Source organism: Salvelinus fontinalis, chromosome 7 (assembly GCF_029448725.1).
Source record: "Salvelinus fontinalis isolate EN_2023a chromosome 7, ASM2944872v1, whole genome shotgun sequence".
In the NCBI taxonomy this organism is placed as follows: Eukaryota; Metazoa; Chordata; class Actinopteri; order Salmoniformes; family Salmonidae; genus Salvelinus; species Salvelinus fontinalis.
In genome coordinates, this window is record NC_074671.1 from 67263772 (window position 1) to 67278771 (window position 15000).

The following is a 15000-nucleotide window of genomic DNA, read 5'->3' on the forward strand; positions in this document are numbered from 1 at the left end:
CTCTCTGTCACTTTACAGACTGTTAACCTGTAGTTACATAAACACATGTCTCTGTCACTTTACAGACTGTTAACCTGTAGTTACATAAACACATGTCTCTGTCACTTTACAGACTGTTAACCTGTAGTTACATAAACACATGTCTCTGTCACTTTACAGACTGTTAACCTGTAGTTACATAAACACATGTCTCTGTCACTGTACAGACTGTTAGTCTGTAGTTACATAAACACGTCTCTCTCTCCTCAGATCCCACAGACCTGGGATAATCCATCGGGAAAGTACCACGTTGGGATCAAAAATGGATACGAGTTGTTCCCTAAAGCTCTCCGAGAGAGAATCCAGGTATGGAGTGGATTTGTGTGGTCAAGTTACAACAATTTGCACGTTGATATACACAACAAAAGTATGTGGACACCTGCTTGTCCAACATCTCATTCCAAAATCATGGGCATTAATATGGAGTTGGTTCCCCCTTTGCTGCTATAACAGCCTCCACTCTTCAGGGAAGTCATTAATATGGAGTTGGTCCCCCCTTTGCTCCTATAACAGCCTCCACTCTTCTGGGAAGTCATTAATATGGAGTTGGTCCCCCCTTTGCTGCTATAACAGCCTCCACTCTTCTGGGAAGTCATTAATATGGAGTTGGTCCCCCCCTTTGCTGCTATAACAGCCTCCACTCTTCTGGGAAGTCATTAATATGGAGTTGGTCCCCCCCTTTGCTGCTATAACAGCCTCCACTCTTCTGGGAAGTCATTAATATGGAGTTGGACCCCCCCTTTGCTGCTATAACAGCCTCCACTCTTCTGGGAAGTCATTAATATGGAGTTGGACCCCCCCTTTGCTGCTATAACAGCCTCCACTCTTCAAGGAAGTCATTAATATGGAGTTGGTCCCCCCTTTGCTGCTATAACAGCCTCCACTCTTCAGGGAAGTCATTAATATGGAGTTGGTCCCCCCTTTGCTGCTATAACAGCCTCCACTCTTCAGGGAAGTCATTAATATGGAGTTGGTCCCCCCTTTGCTGCTATAACAGCCTCCACTCTTCAGGGAAGTCATTAATATGGAGTTGGTCCCCCCTTTGCTGCTATAACAGCCTCCACTCTTCTGGGAAGTCATTAATATGGAGTTGGTCCCCCCCTTTGCTGCTATAACAGCCTCCACTCTTCTGGGAAGTCATTAATATGGAGTTGGTCCCCCTTTGCTGCTATAACAGCCTCCACTCTTCTGGGAAGTCATTAATATGGAGTTGGACCCCCCCTTTGCTGCTATAACAGCCTCCACTCTTCAGGGAAGTCATTAATATGGAGTTGGACCCCCCTTTGCTGCTATAACAGCCCTCCACTCTTCAGGGAAGTCATTAATATGGAGTTGGACCCCCCCTTTGCTGCTATAACAGCCTCCACTCTTCAGGGAAGTCATTAATATGGAGTTGGTCCCCCTTTGCTGCTATAACAGCCTCCACTCTTCTGGGAAGTCATTAATATGGAGTTGGTCCCTCCCCTTTGCTGCTATAACAGCCTCCACTCTTCAAGGAAGTCATTAATATGGAGTTGGTCCCCCCCTTTGCTGCTATAACAGCCCTCCACTCTTCAGGGAAGTCATTAATATGGAGTTGGTCCCCCCCTTTGCTGCTATAACAGCCTCCACTCTTCTGGGAAGTCATTAATATGGAGTTGGTCCCCCCTTTGCTGCTATAACAGCCTCCACTCTTCAGGGAAGTCATTAATATGGAGTTGGACCCCCCTTTGCTGCTATAACAGCCTCCACTCTTCTGGGAAGTCATTAAAATGGAGTTGGTCCCCCCTTTGCTGCTATAACAGCCTCCACTCTTCAGGGAAGTCATTAATATGGAGATGTACCCCCCTTTGCTGCTATAACAGCCTCCACTCTCGCAGTCTCGCAGGCTCGCAGTCTGCGTTCCAATTCATCCCAAAGGTGTTCGATGGGGTTGAGGTCAGGGCTCTTTGCAGGCCAGTCAAATCAAATCAAGTTTTTTTTATATAGCCCTTCGTACATCAGCTGATATCTCAAAGTGCTGTACAGAAACCCAGCTTAAAACCCCCCAAAATAAGCGATGCAGGTGTAGAAGCACGGTCAAGTTCTTCCTCACCGATCTCGACAAACCATTTCTGTTTGGACCTCTCTTTGTGCACGGGGGCGTTGTCATGCTGAAACAGGAAAGGGCCTCCCCAAACTGTTGCTACAAAGTTGGAAGCACAGAATCATCTAGAATGTCATTGTATTCTGTAGCGTTAAGATTTCACTTCACTGGAACTAAGGAGCCCGAACCATGAAAAACAGCCCCAGACCATTATTCCTCCTCCACCAAACTTTACAGTTGGCACAATGCATTCAGGCTGGTAGCGTTCTCCTGGCATCCGCCAAACCCAGATTTGTCCATCAGGCTGCCAGATGGTGAAGCGTGATTCATCACTCCAGAGAATGTGTTTCCACTGCTCCAGAGTCCAATGGCGGCGAGCTTTACACCACTCCAGCCGACGCTTGGCATTGCACATGGTGATCTTAGGCTTGTGTGCGGCTGCTCGGCCACGGAAACCCATTTCATGAAGCTCCCGACGAACAGTTGTTGTGCTGACGTTGCTTCCAGAGGCAGTTTGGAACTCGGTAGTCACTATTGCAACCAAGGACAGATGATTTTTTACACGCTACGCGCTTCAGCACTTGGCGGTCCCATTCTGTCAGCTTGCGTGGCCTACCACTTTGCGGCTGAACCGTTGTTGCTCCTAGACGTTTCCACTTCACAATAACAGCACTTACAGTTGACCGGGGCAGCTCTAGCAGGGCAGAAATTTGATGAACTGACTTGTTGGAAAGGTGGCATTCTATGACGATGCCACGTTGAAAATCACTGAACTCTTCAGTAAGGCCATTCTACTGCCAATGTTTGTCTATGGAGATTGCATGGTTGTGTGCTCAATCTTATACACCTGTCAGCAACAGAAATAGCCGAAGCCACTAATTTCAAGGGGTGTCCACATACTTTTGTGTATAAATAGTGTATGCTTATGTTGACAGAGGGATGTCTGTGTTGACAGAGGGATGTCTGTGTTGACAGAGGGATGTCTGTGTTGACAGAGGGATGTCTGTGTTGACAGAGGGATGTCTGTGTTGACAGAGGGATGTCTGTGTTGACAGAGGGATGTCTGTGTTGACAGAGGGATGTCTGTGTTGACAGAGGGATGTCTGTGTTGACAGAGGGATGTCTGTGTTGATGTTGACAGAGGGATGTCTGTGTTGACAGAGGGATGTCTGTGTTGACAGAGGGATGTCTGTGTTGATGTGATGAGAGGGATGTCTGTGTTGATGTGATGAGAGGGATGTCTGTGTTGATGTGATGAGAGGGATGTCTGTGTTGATGTGATGAGAGGGATGTCTGTGTTGATGTGTTGACAGAGATTTGTCTGTGTTGATGTGTTGACAGAGATTTGTCTGTGTTGATGTGTTGACAGAGATTTGTCTGTGTTGATGTGTTGACAGAGATTTGTCTGTGTTGACAGAGGGATGTCTGTGTTGACAGAGGGATGTCTGTGTTGACAGAGGGATGTCTGTGTTGACAGAGGGATGTCTGTGTTGACAGAGGGATGTCTGTGTTGACAGAGGGATGTCTGTGTTGACAGAGGGATGTCTGTGTTGACAGAGGGATGTCTGTGTTGACAGAGGGATGTCTGTGTTGACAGAGGGATGTCTGTGTTGACAGAGGGATGTCTGTGTTGACAGAGGGATGTCTGTGTTGACAGAGGGATGTCTGTGTTGACAGAGGGATGTCTGTGTTGACAGAGGGATGTCTGTGTTGATGTGTTGATGGGAGGTCTGTGTTGATGTGTTGATGGGAGGTCTGTGTTGATGTGTTGACAGAGGGATGTCTGTGTTGATGTTGACAGAGGGATGTCTGTGTTGACAGAGGGATGTCTGTGTTGATGTGTTGACAGAGGGATGTCTGTGTTGATGTTGACAGAGGGATGTCTGTGTTGATGTGTTGACCAACAGAAAGAGCGGAAGGAGAAAATGTGGGATCCAGCACACAGAGCAGCTCTGGCTGAAGCTAGTCGCCGGGCAGAACAGTTTGACCTTGCACACCCCTCCCCCTCACAGGTAACACTTTGACCTTTCCCCTCCCCCTCACAGGTAACACTTTGACCTCTCCCCTCACCCTCACAGGTAACACTTTGACCTCTCCCCTCCCCCTCACAGGTAACACTTTGACCTCTCCCCTTACAGGTCAGTTAATCTCTCTGCTCATGGGTAAATGTGGTGTGCACGTAAACAACGTGTGCATTAGAGGTATAAATGTTTAAACAACATTAGGATTGTTGAAAGTTAGAAACAATCCCTAACCAAATTTTTATTTTATTTAATTATATATTTTTGCGGTTAAAAATGGCACTAACAGGTCTTCATCATCATCATCATCATACAGGGAAAAGCTGAAATATCTTGAGCCGATAAGTATTCAACCCTTTTGTTATGGTCTGAGGAAACCGCTCAGGGATTTCACCATGACACCCAGTCACTACAAAGATACAGGCGTCATTCCTAACTCAGTTGTCGGAGAGGAAGGAAACCGCTCAGGGATTTCACCATGAGGCCAATGGTGACTTTAAAACATTTTACAGAGTTTAATGACTGTGATGGGAGAACACTGAGGATGGATCAACAACACTGTAGTGACTCCACAATACGAACCTAAATGACAGAAAGAAAAGAAGGAAGTCAGTACAGAATTAAAAACATTCCAAAACATGCTTCCTGTTTGCAGTAAACAGTGTTCGGACAAGCTGCTTATTAAAGTATCTTGAATTTGGCTCTGAGATTCAGACCTTGAAAATCTGACATGTTGTCAAGTTGATACTTTATCATTAAAATGAGTGAAGAACAGATAGTAATCGGATATATTCATGAAAAATATTGCAAAAATGTAAATTAATTTGGAGGCAGACTACAGAGTTTTGTTTCCTCACGTGTTTCCTGCTCTGGTCGCCAGGCGACAGTTCCACTCACACTGTCACTCAGCCAGGTGAGCTCATTCCACCCACACTGTCACTCAGCCAGGCGAGCTCATTCTACCCACACTGTCACTCAGCCAGGCGAGCTCATTCTACCCAGACTGCCACTCAGCCAGGCGAGCTCATTCCGTCCACACTGTCACTCAGCCAGGCGAGCTCATTCTACCCACACTGTCACTCAGCCAGGCGAGCTCATTCTACCCAGACTGCCACTCAGCCAGGCGAGCTCATTCCGTCCACACTGTCACTCAGCCAGGCGAGCTCATTCCGCCCACACTGTCACTCAGCCAGGCGAGCTCATTCCGCCCACACTGCCACTCAGCCAGGCGAGCGAGCTCATTCCACCCACACTGCCACTCAGCCAGGCGAGCGAGCTCATTCCGCCCACACTGCCACTCAGCCAGGCGAGCGAGCTCATTCCGCCCACACTGCCACTCAGCCAGGCGAGCGAGCTCATTCCGCCCACACTGCCACTCAGCCAGGCGAGCGAGCTCATTCCACCCACACTGCCACTCAGCCAGGCGAGCTCATTCCACCCAGACTGTCACTCAGCATATCAACTGCAAATGGTAGAGGGATGTCTGCTTCAATACCCTGATGGCATATCTAGATCCAGACTACTAGATACCGTGATGGAGAACCCTGGTGGCCTAAATGGAGAAATTACCCTGATGACATATCTAGAACCAGACTACTAGATACCGTGATGGAGAACCCTGGTGGCCTAGATGGAGAAATTACCCATATGACATATCTAGAACCAGACTACTAGATACCGTGATGGAGAACCCTGATGGCCTAGATGGAGAAATTACCCATATGACATATCTAGATCCAGACTACTAGATACCGTGATGGAGAACCCTGGTGGCCTAGATGGAGAAATTACCCATATCTAGAACCAGACTACTAGATACTGTGATGGAGAACCCTGATGGCCTAGATGGAGAAATTACCCTGATGACATATCTAGATCCAGACTACTAGATACCGTGATGGAGAACCCTGATGGCCAGATGCAGAAATTACCCTGATGACATATCTAGATCCAGACTACTAGATACCGTGATGGAGAACCCTGATGGCCTAGATGGAGAAATTACCCTGATGACATATCTAGAACCAGACTACTAGATACTGTGATGGAGAACCCTGGTGGCCTCGATGGAGAAATTACCCTGATGACATATCTAGATCCAGACTACTAGATACCGTGATGGAGAACCCTGGTGGCCTAAATGGAGAAATTACCCTGATGACATATCTAGATCCAGACTACAAGATACCGTGATGGAGAACCCTGGTGGCCTAGATGGAGAAATTACCCATATCTAGAACCAGACTACTAGATATTGTGATGGAGAACCCTGATGGCCTAGATGGAGAAATTACCCTACTAGATACCGTGATGGAGAACCCTGGTGGCCTAAATGGAGAAATTACCCATATGACATATCTAGAACCAGACTACTAGATACCGTGATGGAGAACCCTGATGGCCTAGATGGAGAAATTACCCTGATGACATATCTAGAACCAGACTACTAGATACCGTGATGGAGAACCCTGGTGGCCTAAATGGAGAAATTACCCTGATGACATATCTAGATCCAGACTACTAGATACCGTGATGGAGAACCCTGGTGGCCTAGATGGAGAAATTACCCATATGACATATCTAGATCCAGACTACTAGATACCGTGATGGAGAACCCTGGTGGCCTCGATGGAGAAATTACCCTGATGACATATCTAGATCCAGACTACTAGATACCGTGATGGAGAACCCTGGTGGCCTAAATGGAGAAATTACCCATATGACATATCTAGATCCAGACTACTAGATACCGTGATGGAGAACCCTGGTGGGCTAGATGGAGAAATTACCCTGATGACATATCTAGATCCAGACTACAAGATACCGTGATGGAGAACCCTGATGGCCTAAATGGAGAAATTACCCTGATGACATATCTAGATCCAGACTACAAGATACTGTGATGGAGAACCCTGATGGCCTAGATGGAGAAATTACCCTACTAGATACCGTGATGGAGAACCCTGGTGGCTAGATGGAGAAATTACCCATATGACATATCTAGATCCAGACTACTAGATACCGTGATGGAGAACCCTGGTGGCCTAGATGGAGAAATTACCCATATGACATATCTAGATCCAGACTACTAGATACCGTGATGGAGAACCCTGGTGGCCTAGATGGAGAAATTACCCATATGACATATCTAGATCCAGACTACAAGATACCGTGATGGAGAACCCTGGTGGCCTAGATGGAGAAATTACCCTGATGACATATCTAGATCCAGACTACTAGATACCGTGATGGAGAACCCTGGTGGCCTAAATGGAGAAATTACCCATATGACATATCTAGAACCAGACTACTAGATACTGTGATGGAGAACCCTGGTGGGCTAGATGGAGAAATTACCCATATGACATATCTAGATCCAGACTACTAGATACCGTGATGGAGAACCCTGATGGCCAGATGCAGAAATTACCCTGATGACATATCTAGAACCAGACTACTAGATACCGTGATGGAGAACCCTGGTGGGCTAGATGGAGAAATTACCCATATGACATATCTAGATCCAGACTACTAGATACCGTGATGGAGAACCCAGGTGGCCTCGATGGAGAAATTACCCTGATGACATATCTAGAACCAGACTACTAGATACTGTGATGGAGAACCCTGGTGGCCTCGATGGAGAAATTACCCTGATGACATATCTAGAACCAGACTACTAGATACCGTGATGGAGAACCCTGATGGCCTAGATGGAGAAATTACCCTGATGACATATCTAGAACCAGACTACTAGATACTGTGATGGAGAACCCTGATGGCCTCGATGGAGAAATTACCCTACTAGATACCGTGATGGAGAACCCTGGTGGCCTAAATGGAGAAATTATACAATGATCTCTCTGCAAATACAAAGCACAAGCTGTCAAGCAGCATACGTGGCGTTAACAGATGGTTGGACGTCTATGAACACGCCGTCATACATCACTGCAACGAGCCGTCACGTCGATGAGGAGTGGGACATGGAAGTCCCATGCAGTGAGAACATGGAGGAGAGGGACAACGAGCCGTCACGTCGATGAGAAGTGGGACATGGATGTCCCATGCAGTGAGAACATGGAGGAGAGGGACAACGAGCCGTCACGTCGATGAGAAGTGGGACGTGGAAGTCCCATGCAGTGAGAACATGGAGGAGAGGGACAACGAGCCGTCACGTCGATGAGAAGTGGGACATGGATGTCCCATGCAGTGAGAACATGGAGGAGAGGGACAACGAGCCGTCACGTCGATGAGAAGTGGGACATGGATGTCCCATGCAGTGAGAACATGGAGGAGAGGGACAACGAGCCGTCACGTCGATGAGAAGTGGGACATGGATGTCCCATGCAGTGAGAACATGGAGGAGAGGGACAACGAGCCGTCACGTCGATGAGAAGTGGGACGTGGATGTCCCATGCAGTGAGAACATGGAGGAGAGGGACAACGAGCCGTCACGTCGATGAGAAGTGGGACGTGGATGTCCCATGCAGTGAGAACATGGAGGAGAGGGACAACGAGCCGTCACGTCGATGAGAAGTGGGACATGGATGTCCCATGCAGTGAGAACATGGAGGAGAGGGACAACGAGCCGTCACGTCGATGAGAAGTGGGACGTGGATGTCCCATGCAGTGAGAACATGGAGGAGAGGGACAACGAGCCGTCACGTCGATGGGACGTGGAAGTCCCATGTAGTGAGGACATGGAGGAGAGGGACAACGGGCCGTCACGTCGATGAGAAGTGGGACATGGAAGTCCCACGTAGTGAGAACATGGAGGAGAGGGACAACGAGCCGTCACGTCGATGAGAAGTGGGACATGGATGTCCCAGGCAGTGAGAACATGGAGGAGAGGGACAACGGGCCGTCACGTCGATGAGAAGTGGGACATAGAAGTCCCACGTAGTGAGAACATGGAGGAGAGGGACAACGAGCCGTCACGTCGATGAGAAGTGGGACGTGGATGTCCCATGCAGTGAGAACATGGAGAGGGACAACGAGCAACGAGCCGTCACGTCGATGAGAAGTGGGACATAGAAGTCCCACGTAGTGAGAACATGGAGGAGAGGGACAACGGGCCGTCACGTCGATGAGAAGTGGGACATAGAAGTCCCACGTAGTGAGAACATGGAGGAGAGGGACAACGAGCCGTCACGTCGATGAGAAGTGGGACGTGGATGTCCCATGCAGTGAGAACATGGAGGAGAGGGACAACGGGCCGTCACGTCGATGAGAAGTGGGACATGGAAGTCCCACGTAGTGAGAACATGGAGGAGAGGGACAACGAGCCGTCACGTCGATGAGAAGTGGGACGTGGAAGTCCCACGCAGTGAGAACATGGAGGAGAGGGACAACGAGCAACGAGCCGTCACGTCGATGAGAAGTGGGACATGGATGTCCCAGGCAGTGAGAACATGGAGGAGAGGGACAACGAGCCGTCACATCGATGAGAAGTGGGACATGGATGTCCCATGCAGTGAGAACATGGAGGAGAGGGACAACGAGCCGTCACGTCGATGAGAAGTGGGACATGGAAGTCCCACGTAGTGAGAACATGGAGGAGAGGGACAACGAGCCGTCACGTCGATGAGAAGTGGGACATGGATGTCCCAGGCAGTGAGAACATGGAGGAGAGGGACAACGGGCCGTCACGTCGATGAGAAGTGGGACGTGGAAGTCCCACGCAGTGAGAACATGGAGGAGAGGGACAACGAGCCGTCACGTCGATGAGAAGTGGGACGTGGAAGTCCCACGTAGTGAGAACATGGAGGAGAGGGACAACGGGCCGTCACGTCGATGAGAAGTGGGACATGGAAGTCCCACGTAGTGAGAACATGGAGGAGAGGGACAACGAGCCGTCACGTCGATGAGAAGTGGGACATGGATGTCCCAGGCAGTGAGAACATGGAGGAGAGGGACAACGGGCCGTCACGTCGATGAGAAGTGGGACGTGGAATTCCCACGCAGTGAGAACATGGAGGAGAGGGACAACGAGCCGTCACGTCGATGAGAAGTGGGACGTGGAAGTCCCAGGCAGTGAGAACATGGAGGAGAGGGACAACGAGCCGTCACATCGATGAGAAGTGGGACGTGGAAGTCCCATGCAGTGAGAACATGGAGGAGAGGGACAACGAGCCGTCACGTCGATGAGAAGTGGGACGTGGATGTCCCATGCAGTGAGAACATGGAGGAGAGGGACAACGAGCCGTCACGTCGATGAGAAGTGGGACATGGAAGTCCCACGCAGTGAGAACATGGAGGAGAGGGACAACTGCAGAAAACCTTTTTACTGTGGTTTTTATTTCTTTGCTTAACTTTTGTTCACCTAAATACCTAGTTTTGACCTGTTGGTTAGAGCCTGTAAGGTCTACCTGTTGTATTCGGCGCACGTGACAAATAAACGTTAATTTGAACATGATCTACCATTGTAGTGGTGATTCCCTATGAAAGTCTCTGACGGGACCGTGGTAGACTGACCTGCCCCGTCTGGTAGGTAGCCAGGATCGTGGTCGACTGAACTGCTCCGTCTGGTAGGTAGCCGGGACCGTTGTAAACTGACCTGCCCCGTCTGGTAGGTAGCCAGGACCGTGGTAGACTGACCTGCCCCGTCTGGTAGGTAGCCAGGACCGTTGTAAACTGACCTGCCCCGTCTGGTAGGTAGCCAGGACCGTGGTAGACTGACCTGCCTTGTCTGGTAGGTATCCAGGACCGTGGTAGACTGACCTGCCTTGTCTGGTAGGTAGCCAGGACCGTGGTAGACTGACCTGCCTTGTCTGGTAGGTAGCCAGGACCGTGGTAGACTGACCTGCCCCGTCTGGTAGGTAGCCAGGACCGTGGTAGACTGACCTGCCCCGTCTGATAGGTAGCCAGGACCGTGGTAGACTGACCTGCCCCGTCTGGTAGGTAGCCAGGACCGTGGTAGACTGACCTGCCCCGTCTGATAGGTAGCCAGGACCGTGGTAGACTGACCTGCTCCGTCTGGTAGGTAGCCAGGACCGTGGTAGACTGACCTGCCCCGTCTGGTAGATAGCCAGGACCGTGGTAGACTGACCTGCCCCGTCTGGTAGGTAGCCAGGACCGTGGTAGACTGACCTGCCCCGTCTGGTAGATAGCCAGGACCGTGGTAGACTGACCTGCCCCGTCTGGTAGGTAGCCAGGATCGTGGTAGACTGCACTGCCCCGTCTAGTAGGTAGCCAGGACCGTGGTAGACTGACCTGCCCCGTCTGGTAGGTAGCCAGGACCGTGGTAGACTGACCTGCCCCGTCTGGTAGGTAGCCAGGACCGTGGTAGACTGACCTGCCCCGTCTGGTAGGTAGCCAGGACCGTGGTAGACTGAACTGCTCCGTCTGGTAGGTAGCCAGGACCGTGGTAGACTGAACTGCATTGCCCCCGACGAGTCCTACCAATGGTTTATATACAGTACATTGGGTCTGGTCCTACCAATGGTTTATATACAGTACATTGGGTCTGGTCCTACCAATGGTTTATATACAGTACATTGGGTCTGGTCCTACCAATGGTTTATATACAGTACATTGGGTCTGGTCCTACCAATGGTTTATATACAGTACATTGGGTCTGGTCCTACCAATGGTTTATATACAGTACATTGGGTCTGGTCCTACCAATGGTTTATATACAGTACATTGGGTCTGGTCCTACCAATGGTTTATATACAGTACATTGGGTCTGGTCCTACCAATGGTTTATATACAGTACATTGGGTCTGGTTCTACCAATGGTTTATATACAGTACATTGGGTCCTACCCTGGACTATATCTGAATTGTGAATTACTCGTTATTGTACGATTAAAATGACAGTTTAAACGTTAACAGTTTGTATCCCCCAGTGTGTGATTTATCAATCCTGAGCACATGAAATGTGTGTGTAAACTAGTGTTTAAAAAAATATATATATTTTGTTCCCTCACGTCTGTCCGTTGTTTTATCAGTCTGAGAAGCTGCAGAAGGAGGAGCTGCTGTGTCAGACAGAGATACTGGCGTCTCTGGAGAAGAAATACAACGACCCGGGTCCGGTCTACGACTGTCTGCTGTGGAACGACGGAGACACCTGGAGGTAGGAGGAGCATCGGCTACTGGATCAAATCCCTTTTCAGTCCCTCCTTCCTGCATTCCTCAATTTGTAGCCATGAGAGTATTTTTGTTCCCCCGTGTCTTATCCGTCCTGTGTTCATCCCACCAGGGCTGCAGTGGACATTTTAGAGAGTGGAGACCTGTCTTTATGCATCCTTAACACTCTACCCCCTAAACTGCTACCCCGTAACCTCTGACCCCTAACCAGTAACGTCTAACCCCTACCCATGAACCTCTAACCCCTACCCTGTAACCTCTAACCCCTACCTCGTAAACTCTGCTTCCTACCCAGTAACCTCTGACCCCTACCCAGTAACCTCTGACCCCTACCCAGTAACCTCTAACCCCTAGCCATGAACCTCTAACCCCTACCCCGTAACCTCTGTACCCTACCCCGTAACCTCTGTACCCTACCCCGTAACCTCTGACCCCTACCCAGTAACCTCTGACCCCTACCCCGTAACCTCTGACCCCTACCCCGTAACCTCTGACCCCTACCCAGTAACCTCTGACCCCTACCCCGAAACCTCTAACCTCTACCCCGAAACCTCTACCCCCTACCCATGAACCTCTGACCCCTACCCATGAACCTCTGACCCCTACCCCGTAACCTCTGACCCCTACCCCGTAACCTCTGACCCCTACCCATGAACCTCTAACCCCTACCCCGTAACCTCTGACCCCTACCCAGTAACCTCTGACCCCTACCCAGTAACATCTGACCCCTACCAAGTAACCTCTAACCCCTACCCATGAATCTCTAACCCCTACCCCGTAACCTCTAACCCCTAAAGGCGTCAGCAGGCCCCAGTTCGGCTGGCTGCTAGCCAAAGTCAGCTAGGTGAACCCTACCCAGTAACCTCTAACCCCTACCCCGTAACCTCTAACCCCTAAAGGCGTCAGCAGGCCCCAGTTCGGCTGGCTGCTAGCCAAAGTCAGCTAGGTGAACCTTACCCAGTAACCTCTAACCCCTAAAGGCCCCAGTTCGGCTGGCTGCTAGCCAAAGTCAGCTAGGTGAACCCTACCCAGTAACCTCTAACCCCTAAAGGTGAACCCGAACGACCTCCATACTCCCTTTTTAAAAAGACCTTCGCTTGAAAAAACTGAAAAAAAGGTGTCAATAGTACTGTTTGTCCATTTAGAGATGCCGTAGCCAGTATACACGTCCTCCACAGAGATGAATTCAGACTGAGATGCCTCTATAGATCTGCCATGAAGAGGTCTTAGTCAATAGTACTGTTTGTCCATTTAGAGATGCCGTAGCCAGTATACACGTCCTCCACAGAGATGAATTCAGACTGAGATGCCTCTATAGATCTGCCATGAAGAGGTCTTAGTCAATAGTACTGTTTGTCCATTTAGAGATGCCGTAGCCAGTATACACGTCCTCCACAGAGATGAATTCAGACTGAGATGCCTCTATAGATCTGCCATGAAGAGGTCTTAGTCAGTTTTACATTGAACTAAGATGTTTAGTGTATTTCCACATGATAACGAGTCGTGTCTCGTTGAATGACCACAGACTTTACTGAAGAATCCTTACTGTTGACCAATCACAGACGAAGGGGCGTAGACTTCGGGCTACCGACTTGGCCTACCGACTTTGGGCTACCGATTTTGGGCTGCCGACTTTGGGCTGCCGACTTTGGGCTGCCGACTTTGGGCTGCCGACTTTGGGCTGCCGACTTTGGGCTGCCGACTTTGGGCTGCCGACTTTGGGCTGCCGACTTTGTGCTGCCGACTTTGTGCTGCCGACTTTGTGCTGCCGACTTTGGCTGCCGACTTTGGGCTGCCGACTTTGTGCTGCCGACTTTGTGCTGCCGACTTTGACCTGCCGACTTTGTGCTGCCGACTTTGACCTGCCGACTTTGACCTGCCGACTTTGTGCTGCCGACTTTGACTACCGACTTTGGGCTGCCAACTTTGGGTTGCCGACTTTGGGCTACCGATTTTGGCTGCCGACTTTGCCTACCGACTTTGTGCTGCCGACTTTGTGCTGCCGACTTTGCCTACCGACTTTGGCTGCCGACTTTATGCTGCCGACTTTGGCTGCCGACTTTGTGCTGCCGACTTTGTGCTGCCGACTTTGTGCTGCCGACTTTGTGCTGCCGACTTTGTGCTGCCGACTTTGTGCTGCCGACTTTATGCTGCCGACTTTGTGCTGCCGACTTTGTGCTGCCGACTTTGTGCTGCCGACTTTGTGCTGCCGACTTTGTGCTGCCGACTTTGTGCTGCCGACTTTATGCTGCCGACTTTATGCTGCCGACTTTGGCTGCCGACTTTGGGCTGCCGACTTTATGCTGCCGACTTTATGCTGCCGACTTTGGGCTGCCGACTTTGGGCTGCCGACTTTGGGCTGCCGACTTTATGCTGCCGACTTTATGCTGCCGACTTTGGCTGCCGACTTTGGGCTACCGACTTTATGCTGCCGACTTTGGCTGCCGACTTTGGGCTACCGACTTTGACCTGCCGACTTTGACCTGCCGACTTTGACCTGCCGACTTTGTGCTGCCGACTTTGACTACCGACTTTGGGCTACCAACTTCGGTTTGGTTAAAGAAAAAATCTTGTGTCCCTGAACAACTGAAAAACCCCTTACTGAAGTCCAAAACAAACACAATGTTGATATAATATATGCACAAACTGTTATGTCTGGGAGGCATGCGGACGCCTCAACCCCTGTAGTCCTCTACCCTCTACCCCTCGAGTATCGAACCGGTCTGTAGTGACCCCTTTAAGCACTGCGATGTAGTGGGGAGGCTAACCTCTAACCTCTACTCTC

The 15000-nt window shown here is 50.0% G+C and overlaps 1 protein-coding gene across 2 annotated transcripts in view; it reads left to right on the top strand.

Moving 5' to 3' along the window:
* Positions 1-276: 276 nt before the first annotated feature.
* Positions 277-15000, top strand: part of LOC129860016 (tripeptidyl-peptidase 2-like) — a gene marked incomplete at its 5' end in the record, with an annotated part of 89512 nt that continues 74788 nt past the window's right edge. For both annotated transcript variants that reach the window (XM_055930331.1, XM_055930332.1), the window contains 3 exon segments: positions 277-345; positions 4012-4116; positions 12077-12201. In XM_055930331.1, the coding sequence (XP_055786306.1) occupies positions 277-345; positions 4012-4116; positions 12077-12201 (299 nt within the window).